Source organism: Phoca vitulina, unplaced genomic scaffold (genome assembly GCF_004348235.1).
Source record: "Phoca vitulina isolate PV1807 unplaced genomic scaffold, GSC_HSeal_1.0 scaffold18, whole genome shotgun sequence".
Lineage (NCBI taxonomy): Eukaryota > Metazoa > Chordata > Mammalia > Carnivora > Phocidae > Phoca > Phoca vitulina.
The window spans coordinates 12135322-12158672 of NW_022589721.1; the positions used below are offsets into that span (position 1 = coordinate 12135322).

The following is a 23351-nucleotide window of genomic DNA, read 5'->3' on the forward strand; positions in this document are numbered from 1 at the left end:
TCTATTTATAAATTATGCTTAATTACAAACATCTATAAATGAGAATGCTGCTTCACCAAAATGAAAGCAACAGATTCTTCAAACTTCCCAGGTATTATGTGCATCTCCTTGAACTCATAACACAACTAGATGCAGCAGTATCCTGCTTGGCAAGCTTCCTTGAGTTAACCAGTAGACCATTCTAGTAACCAGTGTCTTCCTGTGTAAATACTTAATGAAAGTTCCCTAAGACAGTCAAAGGCAAATGAGGGTAAAGAATATGACAATGGAAGCAGTATTTACTTTTGTTGTTGGCATCAAATAACAAAATATACAAAAATCCAAAATAAAAAAATTTCCTGGCATTTTAGGTCATCAACAGTTCTGTTAAATCTGTCCATCAGATCGGACTTCGCCAGAAAAATACTACATTCACATCAAGGCTGTGTAGCTCACGGCCGCCACACTTTTGAATCATTCTCCATCTGTTGCTCTTGAAACTTGGGCCACCTTCTATATACTCTTCATTTCCAACATCTAAGAAAGAACATTCAACAATGGGTTCCTTTTGGGGCCCTGTTATCTCCTGACTCATGCAGTCTGTGAGAAAAGGAAGCCAAGCAAAAGATAGTTATACAGGAAATAATTAACAGATACTGTGCTGAAGGATACCATTTCACAGCAACTACAAACTTACAGCCCAATTCACTAAAAGATACATCTGCTTCCCCTACTTTACAAACCTGGGCCAGCAGAACTATGCCAGACTTCACAAAAAGTCTAGGTTACAAAAAAGGAAAAAAAAAAAAAAAAAATGCTTCCAAAAATACTTGAGCCAATGGAGCTGACTTATAAAAAAGAAATTGGAATAGAAGAAAATCCCATTGGTCAAGCCAATAAAACCAAACATACATGTATCAAATTGGCTTTAGTTGTGATCTCCTGTCAAAAATGGTATACCTATATAAAAGATGAATAACCAATAAAGGAAAAAAAATCAAGCTACCTAGATTTTATTTAATAAAAACAAAATGGTCATGTTCACTGCTACACTTAACTAAGTCAATGAATGGATTGTATTTTTTAAATAAATCTATATTACATTTGAATTTAAATCATATCCTTTTCTAACAGGTGGACAAAAGAAATTCATCTATGCAAGGCAGAAGCACAGAGATATACAAGGATTGTTAATTCTGGATATAGTAAATGGTTTTTAATACTTTATTCAAATACCAACAAATCAAATATCAACAGTTACCTAAAGAAAGAATTTATCAACGTGCCCTAAAAACTACAAGTTTCATAACCAGTGATTACGGAGGTGTATCCTTCCCATTTTTCTAGGTATAGTCTGTTCTCTTTAGGATTAAGTATACCTATATGTAAATATTCAAATGGAACTAGAAAAAGTTATATACATAAACATTCTATTACATCACTACTACCCGCAGATCATTGAAAAACTGATTTTATTTTCATTAAAGGTGAAGGAAAAAAACCAATATCAGACTTTTCCCTTGAAATCATCTTTAGTTTAAAAAAGTTCCTGCGATCTTCTGTCACTGGTTGTAAAGGCATTCAACACTGTCACTTGTTTGAACGTCTGTTTGGCTGCCAATGGACTGTCCCCAAAAGAACATTTTTGCATCTCAATAGACTGTCCGGTATCAACAATCTTTAAACTATAAATTTAACACCACTGAAGCAAGGGGGAAATAACATCTACTTTGTGCTGTCTTGGTATCACATTTACAAAACGAACAAATAATCATACTACTTTGCACTTATCTAGAACCCTGCATCTGACGATCTCAAATGGCCTGACAAACATTAATTAACTAAGCTGCACAGCACTTCTGTGAGGACGGCAGGCATTTTAATCCCAAGAGTGGGATGAATGGAGATCCTGGGAGGCCCTGCCTTTGACAGTCAGTGGCTCAACTTGGAACTCAACTCCCAGAACTTGGAACCCATCTCCCATGGCCCATGGCTGAAGGTCTCTGCCAAAACCAACTGGTGCAAAATGTACATGTTGAAATAGACAGACTTCCCTAAATAAATTTACACGGGAATCTAAAATCATTTTTCCCCTAGATGCATGAAGAAAGTGGACTGATAAGTAGGGTGTCTGAACCTATGGGAGAATTCGAGTTATCATAGCTGATGAGTTTATCTATGACACGCAGATGTTTACCTGGATGTGGATTTGCCATAAACTCCCCCTACACAGTTACCGTCTAAACCCAATTATACTTCTGCATTTCATTAAATGAAAAACTGCATTTGATATTGGCAAAATCTTTGTGAAATTTAATGACAGATGCTTTGTTCCTATTAATGTGGTTATCAGTTAAAAGACATAGCTTTCTATGTCATAAAACCCAATCAAAAACGTCAATTATAAGAATGAGATCTGGAATTTCTTATGCAGGAAATCATAAGACTACTATAGTTGCATTTGTATGAACCTGTCTACAAAATGAATAAATAAATACCTTTGTGTAAATATACAACATAGAAGGAACTGGCCAGAAAAATGCACACGATTATACTGCGTTCTGACTACCCTACACACTGTTTGGTTTAACATGAGAAAGGAACATCAAGTTGAATATTTAAAACCAATTAACTTTTGCTTTTAGCACAGAAAATGTTAAATATGTTAACCTCTTCACAGAGCCAAATCTTAAGTTTAAATGAAAACACTGTATTTTCAAAACATTTTCAGGAACTTATTCATGTTTATAAAATCCTTCTAGAAGTTTTAGAAGAGTAACAAAGTTTTCATATAAACTTGGGACTATTTCTAGCAGAGTCTAAAGTCTTTAATGTTTCTTCCTACTCACAAAAGAAAACAAAACCCAATGAGTTTACAGAAATATTAGGTAGTTAATACACAACAAAAAACTAATTTTCATAAAGCAATTTACAAGATAAAGCTTATGTTAATGTGCCCCCTGCTATCCTCAAAGCACAGTGGTCCACACAGATCACATACACAATTTAAAATGTTTTGTAACCTATCAATTTCATACTGGTAACAAAGGAAAAATACAAAACATTTGCTATGTGAAAATATATATAAACAATCCGCTATTGAACACAAAACTAAAAGCCAAACACCTATGTAAAACAAAAAAAGAAAAGAAAAAAACTAATAAGAAAATATTTTGAAATTTTAGTTCTTCTCTATGATTCTTATATTTCTTTCCTCACTTTGAGTGCAGCAAAATTTCATAACTGAAACCAGTTAAAAACATGTATCAGAAAGACCAATATCCTGAAAGCAACTATAATTGTGTGCTTTGTGAATGGCCCTAAATACATTCATCCTGCTCTTTAAAAATGTTTCCAATATTAACCAGCATAGGGTTGAACTACTTCAAATTAACATTTTCTGCTGCACAAATTTCTCATAATTGTCATTATCAATTTGTATAGTCAGTTGATAGTCAAGTTTTTACTTTTAATATTAGAAACTACATGTATAAATGTATGTAAGTACACTTTATTAAGGCTACACTATATGCACTATTTAATAAAATGACTTTTAAAACCAATTTTCCTTTTTTCAAAGTGCTTACTATTTCTAAATAAACAGGCCAAATAGCAAGATAATTTCAAGTTCCACTCTATTTATACTCAAATGTGAATATTATATTCTGTAGATACACATTTACAGACACCTATATTTCCATTCACTACATGTAAATTGTATTTGCATATTTTTATGGTATATTTATAAACTTTTATAGGACACCTTCACTAACAACTAGACCCCTACAACTATAAAATTAAAGCAGTGTTTTTACCTTCAATAAATATGATAGTGATACTCTGATGGGTCTTTCCTTATTGATGGCAGAGGAATGAACTGAGAATTTGGTATGATAATTCAGCAACGCCAATTTCTACCGCCAAAGTAGAATTCTTGTCGAATTCACATTCAGAATGGGCTCTGCTGTTTCTCTTATATGCCTTAAAAAGCTGATCAGCTAAGATATGTGTACGTTGAAAAGTTTTAATTCACTTAATACACTAAATACTGCACAAATTAAATCAGTTACACTTCCTCTTCCAAATAAAGCGGTGAGTCCCAAAAGCAGTATTAAAATAAAATGAAAATATGAATTTTAAAGAGTCACATTTTACAAAAGTCAAGGAAGAATAATCCACGGCTTATATATATAAATTTTGTCATCTCTCAAAATTTAGATGATTGCCTTTAAAAGATGACAAATCCCATGGTTAGGAATTTGATTATTTGTAGAACATGGTGAAGCGGTCTCTCGTTGAAGATTTCGTACTTCAGCAGCTAATGTGGAGGAACTAAAGAAACAGTTGCAATGATGCAACAAAACCTCTGAAGTCAGGGAATTAAGGAAGTGGAAGAATTGAGAAAAAGAACTTTTTAGAAAAGAATCATTATCCCCAGTCTGCTCAAAAAACGTAACACTCTCAGGCTCAGGTTTTAGACTTAACCATATAAAAAATGATTGATCGTTCCAAATTCTTAGTGTATGTACAGGGTGGCAGAAAAGGTAATATTCCAGAAACAGTCTAAAACAGGCTGGTATCAATCTGGTATCAAACAACTGGTATCAAATGAAGATGTCATGGATGAAAACTATTTTAAAATGGGAAAAAAAAATGGGTGGGGAGCTCTAGTGATACGGATGTAAGGCACCCAATTACAACACACTCTCAAGATGCGATATGAAATTTAAAAACGTAAGACATGCATCCCTGCCTTATAACCAAAAACCAAAGAGCCACTTGAGACCAGAGGAGTCCTGACATGCTAAGAAAATAATGAACATTTACAATTGCAGCTCCATATATATGTATTGGAAAGAAGCTCCCTGAATTGAACACCCTTCTTGAAGGGCACAAGAACTATTTCTCTTCTTTTTAAAGTTACTTATAATCAACTTGCGCCTTCCCTGCAGGAAGGATTCTTTGTTTCTCGGAGTACAAGGGGCACAGCTCTTCTGTATTCAAGCCCTTCTCTTAGCTCCGGGGCATGACTGCCGCCAGGAAAGGGAACGGCTTTTATAATTAACTGTGCACCTCTAAGAAGCACTGCTCAACTCCAATAGAGAAACCTGAGAAGCACAGATAGGCTTCAGAGGATCTGCAGGAAATGGGAGTAGAGAAGCCACGCAGACACTGGAAAGAGAAATTTTTCTCTCCAGAATCCATCCAGAGAGACCTCAGTGGTCTCTGACCCACAGGTCAAAGCATTGGGCTGGCTGTGCTCGCTTTCCTAACTGGCCCTTTTGTAAAGTTAGCTGCTTTCTGATCCTACCTTCTAAGGCACCAACAAAGCATCGAAATCATGCAGAAAGCTCAACACTTTGTCAGAGTCAAGGTGAAATGTCGAAGTGGGGGTGCCTTAGGCAAAAAGCAAGCATCACTTATGAAGAGTTCGTGAATTTTCAAAATCTAAACTATTTCTTAACACAGCTACAGAGCATGAAGAGAGAGAGCAAGGATCTCATCGTTCTCAGAGGTTCTGTTTTTCCACATGGGACTATGTCTTTCTCCCTACAAAAGCCGGATCATATAAAACACACCGGTATTTCTCTTCTTTGGATGCTCTTCACACCACTCACACTTGGGTCTATCTCATTTTTTCCCTTCTTTTTGGTAACTAAACAACAACAAGCATTGTCATTTGTACATAATTATACCATCAGTTTTAAAAAAAACCTACATTTCCGTATTAACCTCTCACCATGGGCTCTGCATCCCTAGTGATTTAAATCTCTGCTAATTTCCTTGTTAACCAGATACAGTGTCACACCACCTTAAAACTTAAAAGTCATTTACCTATTTTAATGTAACAGATGTGCAATCTTCTGGGATTCTGAAACCCCCTTCTCCAAACGCGGCCTTGCTGTTTTGCATAATCACCAGGAATGATTAACCAACATTCAATCTGAGCTAAGAGCAGTGACAAACAAGTGATTGCCTACCACTATATCAAGGATGTGTAGAGTTCACACACACACACACACACACACACGAGCTACTTTCTGCCACTTCGGCCTTATGAGTATAAATCCCCAGACTGAGACAGATCATTTAGTCTCAGTTGGTAAGACTAAATGATATGAAATCTAGAGAATATGTGTCCTCCCATTTTCCCTTCAAGATAGGTGAATTATTTAAAAATTAAACCTTCCTACCCGTAACAGGGACTGGGATTCATCCTTGGACTTGTTTTCTCCTGACGCAGGATACTGCTGGGTGAGGGTCCCCGACTTCTCTCCGCCAGCTGGCACCCCCTGCAGGAATCCCTTGGTCTCCACAGCCAAGCCATAAATAGGTCGCGCCAGATGGGCAGCTTCGACATTGGGGCTATCCCTTAGAGTCTTGGTCTGCTCTTGGGTGCCGGACACGGGCGTCAGAAGCCCCAGGCTCGCCTGAGTATAGGATGGGCTGCCTCGCAGGATGTCTGCCCCTCTCCAAGTCATGTTTCGAAGGTCATCACTTGAACTCTCGGTCCAAACTTTCTCCTTTAGCCCATCCTTATCTTCTACCTTCTCCCTCTTCACCACAGTCTCGGAAACTGGCTCTCCCATTTTAGAGTCTGGATTGAGCAGACTGTAGACCTTGAGGTCAATTTTGGGCTCCTCCTTGATGGCGGACACAGCGTGGCCGTCCTCCTCGCCGTTGGCTGTAGTGACGTCCTGCTCCTGGCAGTGGACAGTGTTGAAGTGCTCCAGTAGTGACTGAGTATCAGCAGCTGTGAAACTGCACTGACGGCATTTGTAGCAGCTGTGTGCTCTCCTGCAGAAGAAAACACTCGTTAGAAACCTAGCACTCGGAAGGGCTTGAAAAAAAACCAGTCCTGTTGAAGAGACTGTCTTGTTTCCACTGGACATTCTTTCCCGCTTTGTCGAAGTTGAGTTGACCATAGAGTTGAGGGTTCATTTCTAGGTTCTCTATTCTGTTCCATTGATCTGTGTGTCTGTTTTTGTGTGTTCCTCAAAAAGTTGAAAATAGAGCTGCCCTACAACCCAGCAATTGCGCTACTGGGTGTTTACCCCAAAGATACAAATGTAGGGATCCGAAGGGGCACGTGCACCCCGATGTTTATAGCAGCAATGTCCACAATAGCCAAACTATGGAAAGAGCCAAGATGTCCATCAACAGATGAATGGATAAAGAAGACGGGGTGTATATATACAATGGAATATTATGCAGCCATCAAAAGGAATGAGATCTTGCCATTTGCAATGACATGGATGCAACTAGAGGGTATTATGCTGAGCGAAATAAGTCAATCAGAGAAAGACAAGTAACATATGATCTCACTGATATGAGGAATTTGAGAAACAAGACAGAGGATCATAGGGGAAGCGAGGGAAAAATGAAACAAGATGAAACTAGAGAGGGAGACAAACCATAATAGATTCTTAATCTCAGGAAACAAACTGAGGGTTGCTGGAGTGGTGGGGGGTGGGAGGGATGGGGTGGCTGGGTGATGGACATTGGGGAGGGTATGTGCTATGGCGAGCGCTGTGAATTGTGTAAGACTGATGAATCACAGACCTGTACCCCTGAAACAAATAATACATTATATGTTAATTAAAAAGAAAAAGAAGAAGATAGCAGGAAGGGAAAAATGAAGGGGGGGAAATCGGAGGGGGAGAGAACCATGAGAGACTATGGACTCTGAGAAACAAACTGAGGGTTCTAGAGGGGAGGGGGGTGAGGGGATGGGTTAGCCTGATGGGTATTAAGGAGGGCACGTTCTGCATGGAGCACTGGGTGTTATACGCAAACAATGAATCATGGAACACTACATCAAAAACTAATGATGTAATGTATGGTGATTAACATAACTTTAAAAAAAAAAAAAAAAACCCAGTCTTTAAGGACCTGAATTTTATCTCCTGCAATGTAATAGGTAGGACAAAATACACCATTCGCAACACCCAGAAGTTGGAATGTAATTAACTGGCATTTCTGGTTCCATATAAAGAATGTGACATTCCCTTTTGTTAGATCAACCATAACAGGTAGACACACACATATAAACTAATGTGTCCACACTCCAGCCAATTCACAGTGAAACTCAGTTGGTGTGTTTTATTATTGAAAGACTTGCTCTGTTCACCAATTCTATATTATTTAACAGACACATATATTTGTACACTAATTTCATCAGTGGACTTTTCACTTTCTGTTTATTTCAACTAAATCGACATTTTTTCATTATAAATATACATACATCTCTAGTGCCAGTTTATATAGCGTTTACATGTATTAAATTCTACTTGATTACAGTGTTCTTTTCTATCACACAATTTAAATCAATTTAGTCAATGAAATATGGTTGACTGATCTAATCTAGTAAATAAGATGTATCAGAAGCTCGAGATTTTTTAAGACAAATTCTATCTATCCGTGAGGCTTTAGGAACATTCAACAATTGAGCATCTGCTGGGTGTGCAGCACGACAGGGGCTGACTGGATATATTCATTCATAAAGAACGTGTGAATGCAGGTGTTTTCTTTTTTAAAAGGCATAAAACAAAAAGAACGTATTGTTGAATTTCACAGCATCCTCTGCTATTAAAGATGGAACACTGTCAAATTAAGACAAATATTTGATTAATAAAGAAGAACAGAGGCACTGTATCCTAAAAGACATACTGGGAAGGTACACAAGTGACTTGGAATAAGGCATACTTATAAAAACTTTGTATGACTCTCTAAATAAACTCCATGTGGAAACACTTGCTACTTCACTAATGCAATCCGTTGCCAACTTAAAGTAACAAAATAAGTCTGGAGAGCTATTACTTAAAGCTATCACCACGTATGTGCGCATATATATAACTGTAGATGATCATCACAAATTACTTTGCCAAGCCCTGGGGTCACACTGGTGTATGTAGAAGAAACCCAGTCTTTGTCCACCTGGTGTTTAGAGTCTAGTCAGGAAGGACGATCCTCACATTAGACTATAAATAAATATAAAGAGTGGTATGTGCCAAGAACTTTTATGGATGGGATGGTAATGGGGTTGATGGGCTGCATAAGGCAGTCAGGAAGGCCTTTCTGAGGGAGAGAAAACCAACGGATGAAAAGGAGCTATTCTTGTTGGAGGAGGGGGAAGGGGAAGAAGGCACATTCTAGCCAGTCTGAAATACTGAACAGAGGCCATCGTTGCTTTAGAGGAATAAATAAGAGGAAGCATGTCAATCAACAAGCTGGAGGGGTCATCTAGAGCTTTGTAGACCATGATAAGCAGGCAGAGAGATACCTTCAGAGGTTAAAAGAAGCAATTGCAAGGTTATAGGCACAGAAGTAGCATCGTTAAATGTATGTTTTAGTCACTTGGGACCTTAACGGTTTCTGTACTGAATAACTTCATTCCCTTATGAGACCTGTCTGATGGCTGAAAAATCCAAAAGAATGTTCATATTTTAAGGAAGCAAAATTCAAAGGTATTAAGATATGTAACAAAATCTCAGCCAGTATTTGTCGAGAGTACTTAATGCAGTACAGAATTGTCTTCTTTTTTTTTTTTTTTTTTTTCTTTATTTATTTGAGAGAGAGAGCACAAGACGGGGGAGCGGGAGAGGGAGAAGCAGACTTCCTGCCGAGCAGGGAGCCCGATGCGGGACTCGATCCCGGGACTCCAGGACCATGACCTGAGCCGAAGGCAGTCGCTTAACCAACTGAGCCACCCAGGCGCCCCAGAATTGTCTTCTTATCATTAACAGCTTACATTTGGTTGAATAAATATGGACATTTAACTTTTACTTTTTACAGAAGGTTGTTTTCTATCTTTTCTTCACTGTTTAAGTAGTAAAGATAAAGCAAAAGGAAATACAACAAAGGTGAATAATTTAATGATGAACTGACCATAAAAATGTAATTTAAAATTAAATTTCTCAAGTGAAAGAAGCCTAACCCTTGAGGAGAAGATGTCTATAACCAAGAGTAAGAATCTTAACCCAAGGTCAAGGCTAGAAAACCCCATATAGGATTCAGATCACAAAAGACAAAAGACAAAAGACTCAAAATCTAGGACCTTGAACCTATGGGAACTTCAAATAAAGAGGCTTCCTAGCAAAATTATATTTGAGTATCTCCAATGGGAGATAAACTCCTAACTTCAAAATTGTACCAAAAAATTTTTATGTCTAAGAAGTTCAATCATACAGAGAAAAAAAAATTTATCAGAATGGTTAAAGACCAAGGAAATACCCTCCTGAAGATATACCACATAATCTATTGAGTCATGATAATTAAACAAACAAACTTCAGGAAGCACATTCACAAGCTCTGATCAACCTTCACCGCTAGACAGTTCTAGCGAGTTCACTGCCCACTACGGCAGTAAATTTATGGTTTCCTTGACATGGTGGGGTCTCTGTTTGAAATCTCTGAGGGGAGTTCCTTCCGATAATGTAAGACTATCAATTACCACTGCTCCTTCTACCAAAACTGGTATTTTATACAAAACCAAAAGTACAAAAAGTATAAAAAATTCCAAAGTCCAAAATTTCTACTTCAAGAAATAAAGACAATTCTAGGGCAACAGGAAGGAAAGAGTAGCAATGCACAATAGAAGAAATACAATTTCCTAGGGTACCTTGCAACAAAATATTTTAAAACAGCAGGATCTCAGTTCTTATTGGAGCATTTAAGAGTGTAGACTCTGGGAATGCCTGAATTTCAATCTTGACTCTATCTTTTACTCTATGTGTGACTTGAGATAATTTACTAAACTTGCCCCAATGTCTTCATCTGCAAAATGAAAATAACAGTGCCTCTTGATAGATTCTTGTGAATATTAAGGAAATAACACCTTAGTAGGTGAGTAAATAAGTAGGGTCAATGGGTATAAATCCCAAAATTAAATAAAGCCCCTCTCTTCTGTGTGAATCTATGGTCTTTGTGCAAAGGAGTTTAAACTTACAAACTAGCATTTTGTTATCATCCTTTTCCATTCTCCTATGTACCTTAACCATGATGAACATCGTTCTTAAAAGTAAGTTTATTTCCTAGAAGAAATTCCTTTAAGACACTGACAGGTAGAATATATTCTATGCCTTTTCTGCTTCACCTAGTGGCACTCAATAGCCTGAAAGAATGAGGAATTTAGTACTTTGCTTAATTGCCTACCTTCACTCTTTTCATTAATAGACACAGAATCTTAAGATTCTGAATCACAAAAATAGAAAAAGGCATTACATATATTTTATTAAAGTCTTGGGAGGTGGAGATGCCTTGAGTGTATTCATTAAGATGGTTTAGAATCATGATATATCTAGTAATATATCTCAGTAATTCAGATTATGTGCCTTCAATATCGACTTATTCTGCAATCTAGAAATGTCCTTGAGCCGTCCTATCCCTCCACCAAATAAAGACAACACATGCAACCCTTACCCATGCCTTGATTGGTATGTCCCCTTTAAAATACAAAGGCCGTGGGTCCCTGCCCAGGCACTGAATTCCTCATAAGGTATCACACTCAGCTGTCTGGGGCTTCTAGGTTCTCTGATTCCAAGTTGTCCCAATGGACAACCCCTGACTCTTTTGCAGATCTCAGCAAGAGTTATTCTGATCTGCCCCACAGAGGAGCTCCTGATCTGATTGTTCCAGGCAAAACCTTCCCTGGCATGGGTGCTGGAGAACCATCAGAGATCAGTGGGGATGAATACAAAGCAAACAACAACAACAACAACAACAACCCCCCCCCCACCACCACCACCCAACTGCAGAACTAAGTTCTTGGTGAGAACCAGGTTTTACAGTGAAAAGGAAAACACATTTTAACAGGAAGGATATTAAAATAAAGTTGTAATAGTAAGCTCAACTCACACACCTTTCCTTTTGAAGAGTTCAAAGCACTCTGATCTCCCATTTCACTGAAGGATACAGCCCATTTTACAGATAATTAAATGAAGAATGGTGACTTGTCCCTTCAATCTACATCGAGTCAGGAACACAGGGCTTCTACCTTCCAGATCGATATTCCATTTTTCGATCCTTGACAGCCCAAATTTTTAACTTTATAGAAATCAGTGAAACCACTGACAATATGGAAAATGAAAACCCGAGAGGAAGGGAAATGGATCATCTGACAGCAGAAAACACTGACTACAGTAATGGTCTGCAAAACATGCTGAGTTTCTTAGCAATACAGGGTCCAATACAGGGTCCAATGCAAAACATGCTGAGTTTCTTAGCAATACAGGGTCCAATGGTGGTAATGCCCTTACTAGCTCATTAATCAGAATCTTAAGATTTTGGGTGTAACAACTATTTATGAAAAGAGAGTAAAGCTTGACAATTAAGCAGTAAACTGCTAAAGTGCTCAATCTTTCAGGCCATTGAACACAGCCAGGTGAAGCAGAAAAGGCAATTTGCTACATAGGACTCTAGAGACCGGAAGGGCTTCTTTCTCCCTGTAATATGTCTTAAATAAATGATAGAAAATATTTTAAAAAGACATTACTTTACTTTCAAAAGCTTAGAGCCACATAAACTTTTTAATAACCTACACTAACATCTAGAGCAGTGTGTCTCCAATTCTAACATGCATAGCAATCACCTGGGAATCTTGCTGAAATCCAGATTCTGATTCTGGAAGACTGGGGTGGTACCCAATATTCGGTATTTCTTATAAAATCCCAGATGATTCTGATGCTGTTGGTCCCCAGACCACACCGTAAATAGCAAGAGTCATGAAGCCATGGTTAGAAAGAACTTCAAGATGGGTATTAGTATGGAACAAACTGTCAGCACTTGACAGAATATTTTCCAATGAATTCTTTATGATGAGCAACATCATCTCCCCTCTTAAAGCACATACAACCTTATCCACCTCTGAGAGTCAACACTAACAGCTTTGGAAGTTAAAACTACAACTATAACATTGTCAAGCATAATCCCCAAACAAGAATTAATCTTTTTTTTTTTTTATAATTACATTGTGTGGGAATCACCTTTCACTATTTATAGTGCTAGGCCATTTATATACATTATCCCTCAACAATCACACAAAGTACATATTCCCATCCCTACTTCATGGGATAAGAATCTGAAGCATAGACAAGTCAATTCACATAGAATAATACGGAGGACATGACACAGTATTGAGCACTTGTCCACGGTCCTCTTTCATGGATGCTGTTTGGTAGCTGATGCAATGTTATTAGCTGATTCAGGAGTTAAGTCCCTGAAAGATGTACATATATTCTCTGACATGTGTCATTCTCTCAATAATTACTGAGAAGACCTTCAACATAATGCCATGTCCCCTAAAAATAAAAATAGATGATTTTAATCCCTAGTATAAGAAACATTACAGAAGGATACAAGTTTAGTCACTGTGAAAATACTTTAGTTTGGACTCGCCTGGGACCTACAAAATGAATTTCATTTTATCAGCATTCATATGAAAACTTCAAAGAAGTTCAAGGAATCTTTCCTGCATTTCCCAAGATCCACACTCTCACCCACACAGACTTCCAAAATGATTCAACCCAAGTATGCCTAGCACCCTCTGAGCTCCTCCAAAGCTCTGTTTTCTTCTGAGGACTTTTTCCACATTGCCTTTTATTAAAATCTTGTGTATGTCCTAGATTACGGTTATACTGTAATTGCCTTAACATCAAGATCAATGTTCACACATCTCTGTATCCACTCCCCACCCAGAACATCCAATAGTAAATATATACTTAATCACAAAAGGGATAAACCACCACAGCTCTGTGGATGTTCAGGATGCTGGATTTAATATATAGAATCATAAAGCAGCAAAGAAATACTAAGAAGTACACAGATATATTTCATAGACAGTGCATTTTGAGTGGCTTTTCTGAATAAACCCTTCATTATTTAAAAACTCCTAGAACTTCTGGCTACATTTAGCCAAAGTTCTCCTTAATACAAATATATGCTTTGCATTAATTTAAATTCTATATTCTCCTGCCAAACGGATAGCAAACACTCTCCTCATGCTACCTAAGGGAAAAAAATGTCATTTCGTAGGTCTCCCTAGCATAGGATTGCCAGATAAAATGACGACTTGAATGTCAGTGTAAAAAAACCAAATATTTTAGTGTATGTCCCATGCAATATTTGGGATATATTTAAACAAAATCAGTATGTCTCATGTAACATTTTAGACAACGAGGACATGAATCGAAGAAATTTGATAGAAAAGCTAAATCATCCCTTGCCTCCAGAGAAAACTATAAGCTGCCTAACAAAAGACCAAATTGTATTTAATTCAAGTGACTTAAAATTTCTGTGAGAAAAGTTGTTTTATTCCTTATCCTATTTAACAGAATTTTCATGTGCTATAAAAATGCATTTATTTCAGTTCCATCCATATTTCAATGTACAGTGGCTTTAGCAATAGTGTTTCATTCATTAGCAGAGATAATACATTATTTTCAAAGTTCATAAGGGGCTGAGCTTTTCTAGGTCCTAGAAAAAGATCAGCTCAAAGATGCTACTCTATCATTACCTTACTCTGATAAAACTTCTATATTTCTATTTTTTTTAAAGATTTTATTTATTCATTTGAGACACAAAGATACAGAGAGAGAGAGAGAGAGAGAAAGCATGAGCAGGGAGAGAGGCAGAGGGAGAGGGAGAAGCAGGCTCCCCGCTGAGCCAGGAGCCCGATGCGGGGCTCGATCCCAGGACCCTGGGATCATGACCTGAGCCGAAGGCAGATGCTTAACCATCTGAGCCACCCAGGCGCCCCTCTATATTTCTATTTTTACAATAAACTAGCCCACAGTATATGTGAACTCAGATCTGAGCAATGCTTTTCTCTTCTAAATGTAAACTCCCAGAGATTTCTGCCAGCATCTGAAAAGCTCTCCTCTACCACACAGGTGTACTTCTTAACCACTGAAATCTGTTTCTTCTTCAACGACTAAACAAAGCATGGAAGTAAATGAGTAGATCATAAATACTAATCAATTAGACTTTGAAAGGTATTTTTTTGGTAATTATGGAATCTAACACCTATAGACAAATTACCATAGAAGAAGAGTAAATGAAGGTGGTTTAATTTAAATATAGATCAAGAGATCTGGTATCTAATAAAGTTAGTCCTTTTGTAATATACACTTTGCTGGTATCAAGGTCTCTAACATGCAGCACTTGAGATTACGGACACTGGAGAATGAGGGATGAAGAGCAGGTGAAGAGAGTATCTGAGGGACAAAGACAAAAATGGAATTACAGGTGAATAACCAGATCAGTCAACTTTTAGAAGCTGGAACTGCAAATAATATTCAGCCTTAGTTAAGTACAGAGGAACAGTCTACAAAATATAAGATAAACTGAACTCTGAGTAAGATTCCATTTAATCCACTCATCTTGTATTTTTAAAGCTGAAATAATCTGATTAGTGTTTACTCACTTGGAGTAACTGGGTTTCTTAAGGAGAATATGGGGTCATTTCATTTTCAAGTGGTAGAAGAAAATACAACTCGTGTCATATCTGAAAAATTTCAATTTATGATTCCCTGATTCACCTTCAAAAAGAAGATATCCCTTACCAAATGTTAAAGGAAGACAAACCTCCTCATAAAATAGAAAGTGAGTAAGAATTGGGAAATGATTTCTATGAACTGATATGAACTAGAAATCATGACTAAACTTTATTTTATCCGAGGAATTGATCATGGTTCTTGTACAAAGGCTTCAGGACCATTAAATCTGAAATTCTAATCGTACATACAAATAAAGGTAGTGCCGACTGTGGGTTATTTTCTTGAAGGACTGTAATATCCTGGGTAATGTTCTGTCTCACAATGGAAATTCTCAGCTTGAACTATTAGGTCCATTTCAAAGTATTACAGGCAACTGATTTATTAGGTATTGTTTAAAAGAACATGTCACCTATAACATACACAAATCTAAAATGTAACCATCATGGTCCGCACCCTTTGAGAAACTCTGTGCTAATGCACTATGTACTCAGCTTTTAAAGATGTGTTGATAATTAAGTGCTTATCATAAAATCTGCTCTTTAGACTTAGCAGAGCACACAGTCCATGCTCCTTTCGGTGCTCTGTTAAGGTAGAGATTGAGCGGTAGCTACCTTAATTTGACCAGCTATGGTATCCAACGTTATTTCCTTCAGTCCGAGTTACAGATTTTAGGTCTAACAGATTCAAACACTGTCCAAACATTTTTAAATGCATTCATAAATCTCCATCTGGACAGATGCTTGTCATCAGATTTACTACCAAAAATATGTCCATTTTTTCACATTCTAGATAACAAGCAGGTAGAAAATGACAATAGTAATGGTTTTTAAGTAGTTATTTACTCATAAGGGGGACTGAGCATTTATTCAAGTATTTATTGGACTTCACTGATGAAAACTGACGTTCCATTTTTCATTTTAAAATGTTATCATATAATGTTAGTCATATACAGAGTCTACATATATGTGTGTGTATGTATAAATATATATACACATTCATATTTAGGTTTACAAAAAAAATAAAAACTGGAACATAATCATAGAATATGATTACATATATATGTATGCCTTCTCTCTCTGTGTGTTGGTATAAATATATATATACAGAGAAATACAGAGAGATCCATGTATGCATATATGTATATACATACACAGAAAGAGATGCTATAGAGAAAATTATATTTATGGTATAGTTCCATATATGTACATGAATGTATATGAATATATATGGTATATATGTGAATACACAAACACACATATAATATGTATATAGTTTTGTTTTGCTAGTTTTTGTACTCACATAAAATGGTATCCAGCTGCAAATAGTCTTCAATTTGTTTTTATTCTGCCGAAATTGTACTTAAAAGATTCATCTATGTCATATTCAATTGTCATTTACTTAAATTCACTACTGTGTAATATTCCACTGTATGAAAATCTACAAATTGGGGCGACTGGGTGGCGCAGTCGTTAGGCGTCTGCCTTCGGCTCAGGTCATGATCCTGGATCCTGGGATCAAGCTCCACATAGGGCTCCCTGCTCAGCGGGAAGCCTGTTTCTCCCTCTCCCTCTGCCTCTCTTTCCGCTGGTTCTCTCTCTCTCTCTCATGCTCTCTCTCAAATAAATAAAAATCTTTAAAAAAAAAGAAAAAAAGAAAATCTACAAATTATTTAATGACAATAGCGATCATTATTAATTGGTATTTTTTTCCTTTTTTTTCTTCTTTTTTTAAGAGGGAGAGAGCGTGCATGTGTGCAAGCAGGGTGGGAGGGGCAGAGGGAGAGGAAGAGAAAGAATCTTAAGCAGGCTCCACACCCAGCACGGAGCCCAATACAGGGCTCAATCTCATGACCTTGAGATCATGACCTGAGCTGAAATCAAGAGTCTGACGATTAACCAACTGAGCCACTCAGGTGGCCCTGCTGTTTTTGTTTTTTTGTTTTGGTTGTCCTGCTTGCAAAAACTGCTACTGTGAACATTTCTGCACAGGTTTCCAAATGTATCCATGAAAGACATTTTCTTCTGAGGAGTGTAATTATGCTTCCAATGGGAATATGAGCATTTGATATTGCCAGAATTTTCCCAATTCACTTTATGCGTCATATGTATTGACCATTTTTACCCTTTATAATTTTTTTAACATCTATGTTTTCTGAGATAAAAATCACCTCCTTTTTTCTTTGGTTAGTATTTGCCTCATGCAACTTCATCTATTCTTACCTTTTTGTTAGTGAGACCCAACTTAATTACACTGAGTCAAAGGATACGCTCTGTATGATACTTCTTTCTGAAATTTGTTTCTTTTTGCTTAAAATGTGTTAATTTTTCTAAGTATTTTATATATGCTTGAAAAACATGTGAATTCTCTAAATTGTTGGATGCACAATTGATATATTTTTATTAAATGAAGTTTGTTAATTTGTTGTTCTAATCTTTTATATTTTGAAAATTTTTTTCTGTTCAACCTTTAGGAACACAGGTTGCTTAAAATCTACCACTGTGATGGTGGTTTGTCATATTTTCCCTGTAGTTGTCAATCAGTTTTTGTCTTACATATAGATTTGACTATATTTCATATATTTAGAATTATTATATCTCCCTCAAGAAATGAACCTCTTATCATTATGTATTGACTTTTCCCTCCTATGCTTTTTGTCTTAAAATCTAAATTGTATGAGTTTAATAATGCTATCTCAATATTCCTTTGGTTTATATTGCCTATAACTCAGTCTATTTTTTTTTTAAAGATTTTATTTATTTTTTTGATGGAGAGAGAAAGAGAGAACACAAGCAGGAGGAGTAGCAGAGGGAGAGGGAAAAGCAGGCTTCCCACTGAGCAGGGAGCCTGATGGGGGGCTCGATCCCAGGACCCTGGGATCATGACCTGAGCCAAAGGCAGATGCTTAACCGACTGAGCCATCCAGGTGTCCCTCTGTCTATTTTTTTGTTACAGACTTTCCATAGACTTATATTTTGAGCGTGTATCCTATGTAAACAGCTTAGAGTTGAATTTTCTTTTTTAATAAATCTGATAATACCTTTTAAGTGGAAAGTTTAATCCACCCAGGTTCATTAAGTTTTTTGATAGCTGTTTTTTTTTTTTACCATCTTACTTTTAAAATCTTATTTATCTATTTATACATTTTTCCCATGTATCCTCTCTTGCCATTTTTTAAGAAAATAGAATTTTATTTTGTTGTTCCATTCCCCTCTATAGCTTCAGAAGTTATGTACCCATTTCTTATTCTTTCACTGGTTATCCTGAAGTTTCCAAGCACGCAGAGCAAAGTCCTAACACACTACCTCCAGACAATTCAAGGGCTTTTAAGCACTTTACTTCTGATCATTTTCCCTACAAACTTACATAATTGTTTTACCCAACACCTTAGTCTGTCTCCTTTTAACTGTACAAATAAGGCAGACTATGTCTGTTTAGATTTACCAATAGTTCCCTTGTCTATGTGAAAATATCTTTGCTTGTTCTTGGAAAATTGTTTTCACAGGTAGGCAATTCTAGGTTGACTATTTTTGTGTTTGTTTGTTTTTTTCCTTTCAAACCTTAAATAGAATTCCTCCCTCTTCTGTTTTCCATCGTGGCTGATAAAGTCTGCTGTCAACCTAATTGTCTTTTCTAAGTAGTTGATATGTTGTTTCTCTCTAGGGGCTCTAAAAGGACCTCTCTGGCATTTTAATTTTTACTACGTGTCTGTGACTGAATTTATTTGCATATGTCCCTGTTTAGTATAAGCTATGCTTTTCTGTATCTGTGCGCTTATGTCTTTCATCTTTCAGTTCTAGAAATCTTCTGCCATTATCTCCTCAAATACTATTTGCCTATCTTCCGTTCTCTATATTCTTTTCTCCTAGGACTCTAACTAGATGCAGGTTAAAACAGCTTATTACATTTCTATAACCTGTCTACTTTTGATACTTTCCATCCCCCTCTTTTAAATATTCTGGCTAATGTCTTCAGATTTAACTTGTGACTAATTCATCTGCCTTCTATCATTTGCCAATCTGTTATTGAACCTATCCAGATTTTAAGTTTCAATAATTATATTTTCAATTCAAAAAATACTATTTGTTTCTTTTCTTGAACATTTCTAATCCTTTATAGTCTCATGGAGTTTGATCAATTTATAAATCTGATTTTCATTTCTTTAAACACATTATTTTTTGTAACTGAGAAGTATTGTATTTTATAGCTTTCTTATAACTAAGAATATATTATATTCTTATAACTTATCATTTTCCTGGGTATCTAGATCCATTATTTGCAATTCCCACTGATTTCCCATAGAATGGTTTAAATCCCTTCCTGTATGGTTAATTTCTATAACTCATCTAAGGTTTATCTTCTGCCACAGATATCATGGAGGTGAAAATTGGAGTATTTCATATAGACAAACTTGTGTTTATTTCTGACAGGAGTCAGAGGAGGCTCTAAATGTGGAATCACTTTAGCCACCTTCAAGGTCCAGCTTAACGTAAAACAGATTCACCAGCCGCTTGCTGTCAGTGACTCCAGGCGTAGTCTCCTGAGTGACCTACATCAATGCTGGTATTTGTCTCAGCACATCACACTCCACGCTTGCTATTCACTTCTCCCCAGTCTGGGTTTAGTCCACTCTTGGTAAAGGGAAGACGAGAAAAGCTTCAGAAATTTCTCTAACTCAAGGAAGTCTAGCAAGGCTTTGAAAAGTACATTTTATCTACTATAGTTGTTTTGTGAGGAGACAGTACTCCTACTTACTCCAGAAACCCAAGTTATAACACAAAAAATTCTGGTGAGGAGAATGGTAGGTAATCAATTAGAGAATGGATATACTGTTTAATTAAATAATAAATAATAAAACAAACAGTGTGGGGAACAAATTCAGGAGTAGAACATAGTAAGTCAGTCCAATGTGAGCCAGGGGTAACATATGAAACATTAAGAAAAGAGAATTGACCAAGTTCCAGTTACTGACTGAATAATGTTTGCAGTTCAACCAAGATTAAACCTGATTCTTGAAAATGCCCACTGAGTGGAATCCACACCAAAGTTTTCACTCATAACTCTCAATCAACTCTCCTGCTTCTCAGCTGTAGTTTTTTTTTTTTTTATAGCTACCTGATTTCATGTATTTTATAGATCTTAGCTTCTACTACCTTTTTACTACACCATAAGACTAATACATAAAGCACTCAAAAGCCTAGAATATTCCCTAGTTACAACAGAATTATGGAGAAAGTTTCCAAACATGTATAATATGAATAAACATAAATTTAACCAGAAAAATATTCTTGTGATATGGTAAACTTGTCCTCTTATATTATCTTCAAAATGTAGCATATGGGGAAAATGCTTTGATAGCAGAACAAGTTTTCAGCATCCATAGGACTATCTCCTTTCACATCCCTAGAACCTTCACTGTTGTTCAACGTTCAGTAGAATTTCTGAAAGTGTAAGTCTCCAAATTGCATATATTTCTACAAGAACTCATAAACAGATCAGAGAAAAACTACTCAGTACCTCAATCCAGGACCACATGAATTACAGGAGGTTTTCTTTTTTTTAAGATTTTATTTATTTGACAGAGAGAGATAGCGAGAGCAAGAACACAAGCAGGGGGAGTGGGAGAGGGAGAAGCAGTCTTCCTGGCAAGCAGGGAGCCTGATGTGGGGCTTGATCCCAGGACCCCGGCATTATGACCTGAGCCGAAGGCAGACGCTTAATGACTGAGCCACCCAGGCGCCCCAGAGCAGGTTTTAATAATAAGTGCAGGAATGGGGTTCCTGGGTGGCTCAGTCAGTTAAGCGTCTGCCTTCGGCTCAGGTCATGATTGATCCTGGGGTCCTGGGATCAAGCCCGGTGTCAGGTTCCCTGCTCAGCGGGGAGTCTGCTTCTCCCTCTCCCTCTGCTCCTCCCCACCAGCCCCCCACCTCACTCATGCTTGCTCTTTCTCTCTCTCTCTCTCAAATATATAAATAAAATCTTCTTAAAAAGTAAGTGCAGGAGGATTTTAATGCCCTAGGAACAAGTATTGCTCAGTTTTCTCATCTAAAAATTGCTAAAAGGTTGACTTAAATTCAAAATGCATAGACAACTGTCATTTGGTGTGGAGCCCTAAGTCTTCAGAAGGGTTTCAAGACCATAAAATAGTCTGAGATTAAACTGTAACTTACCATGGAGATCTTGGCTCATCCTTAACGACTGTGAAGTAAAAAACTCACAGGCATTTCATTTACTTAAAGATCTACTCACTGAGCACTCATTAGCCATTCTGACACTGTGCTAAATTGTGTAGATACGGCAGTGAACAAGACAAGACCAGTTTCTTCCCTCAAGAGCTTATTTTCATTACTATTAACTAAACTCTGAGATTATTCAGTAATATTTTTATTCATACTTTTATTTCTTGGGAGATTTTTTTTTTTTTTTGGTCTAACCAAAGCATATAGAAACTCTGCTTTTCCAGACACATTTTCAAGCAATGGCCTCAGCATCCTCAAAAAAAGCCACTCATGCAAGTGATCTGGTATCCAGATGTATCAGGGTGTGTGTGCGCGCATGCGCGTGCGGTGTGGTGTGGTGTGGTGCGGTGTGGCTAATTTCCTCACGATTAAGGAAAGCCTCCTCTTTCAAAAATAGAATGGATTACCTAATTTTTATACCACCTAACAAATGTATATGCACATTGGTAAAGCTTGGGAGGAAGCTAATGTCTGCTAGCCCAGAAATAAATTAGCATGCAGCTAACATCAGAGGAGGCAGGAACACTCACTACAAGTGTGAACACATATTTGATTGCAGGACTGTGTCTTTCCTAGGGCTGACCTTATAAATTAAACAGTGTAAATCTCAAGGAAGTGTTTTCTGAACATTTAGATTCACTGTGAACATTAGGATGCCCTTCAAATTAACATCGAATATTATTAGCCTATTGTTGGACATGAACTGCTTCATTACTGGTGACTGACAACACACACACACTCACACGGACACACAACTCCTAAAAAGAATGGGAGGAACTGTTCAAAATCTTGCGATGGGAAAATTAAAATCTGTTTAAGAAACGGTTTAAAATCTTGGAATGGGAAGATTTTTAAACTAGGATACTGAGTCTACAGAGGGAAAAACATTTAAAAATAGTAAATAAAGCTCTTTGCTTTGATGCTTAGAGGCACAATAACAAGAAAGCACCCACTGAACACTAAGTAACATCTGAACGTGCTGTATTACCAGGATTTTGCTAAACAAATTCCCCTCATATGGCCAAGTCTCAGGTTAAATGCTCCTTCCTCAGGGAGGCTCCTTCCTCAGGTTAAATGCTCCTCATCTACCATATTGGGCTTTGTGGTCATTCTATTCAAACACGGGGGTCTCTACTTCATCTGTTGTGACACTTGTACTCATAATGATCCATTAATGACTTCCCTACTAAACTGTAAGTTCCATGTGGGCGCAGACTAGGTTTGTCTTATTTTCTCCTTTATCATCAATGCCTGGCGCAATGTGTATTTTTGGAGCTAATTCATTAAGGAATTAATGTATAAATGAAATAAAGAGATGCATCCTAAACCCATCTTTAGAAAATGTGAAAGATTGGGGCGCCTGGGTGGCCCAGTCAGTTAAGCGACTGCCTTCGGCTGGGGTCACGATCACAGGGTCCTGGGATCAAGTCCCACATCAGGCTTCTTGCTCAGCGGGGAGCCTGCTTCTCCCTCTCCCTCTGCCGCTCCCCCTGCCTGTGCTCTCTCTCTCTTTCTGTCAAATAAATAAATAAAATCTTAAAAAAAAAAAAAAAATATGAAAGATTAACTGGGAAAAGTAACATTTAAAAAGAGAATAGGATGAAAGTGAAAAAAAAAAACATGAATGTATCTTATATCTCTG

General features: G+C 37.1%; 1 protein-coding gene across 12 annotated transcripts in view; it reads right to left on the reverse strand.

Annotated features, from left to right (window-relative positions):
• Window positions 1–23351, reverse strand: part of TRPS1 (transcriptional repressor GATA binding 1) — a 251388-nt gene that overhangs the window by 164696 nt on the left and 63341 nt on the right. For all 12 annotated transcript variants that reach the window (XM_032415623.1, XM_032415616.1, XM_032415626.1 and 9 more), the window contains one exon: window positions 6174–6777. In XM_032415623.1, coding sequence (XP_032271514.1) covers window positions 6174–6777 — 604 coding nt within the window. The remainder of the gene's footprint in view (window positions 1–6173; window positions 6778–23351) is intronic.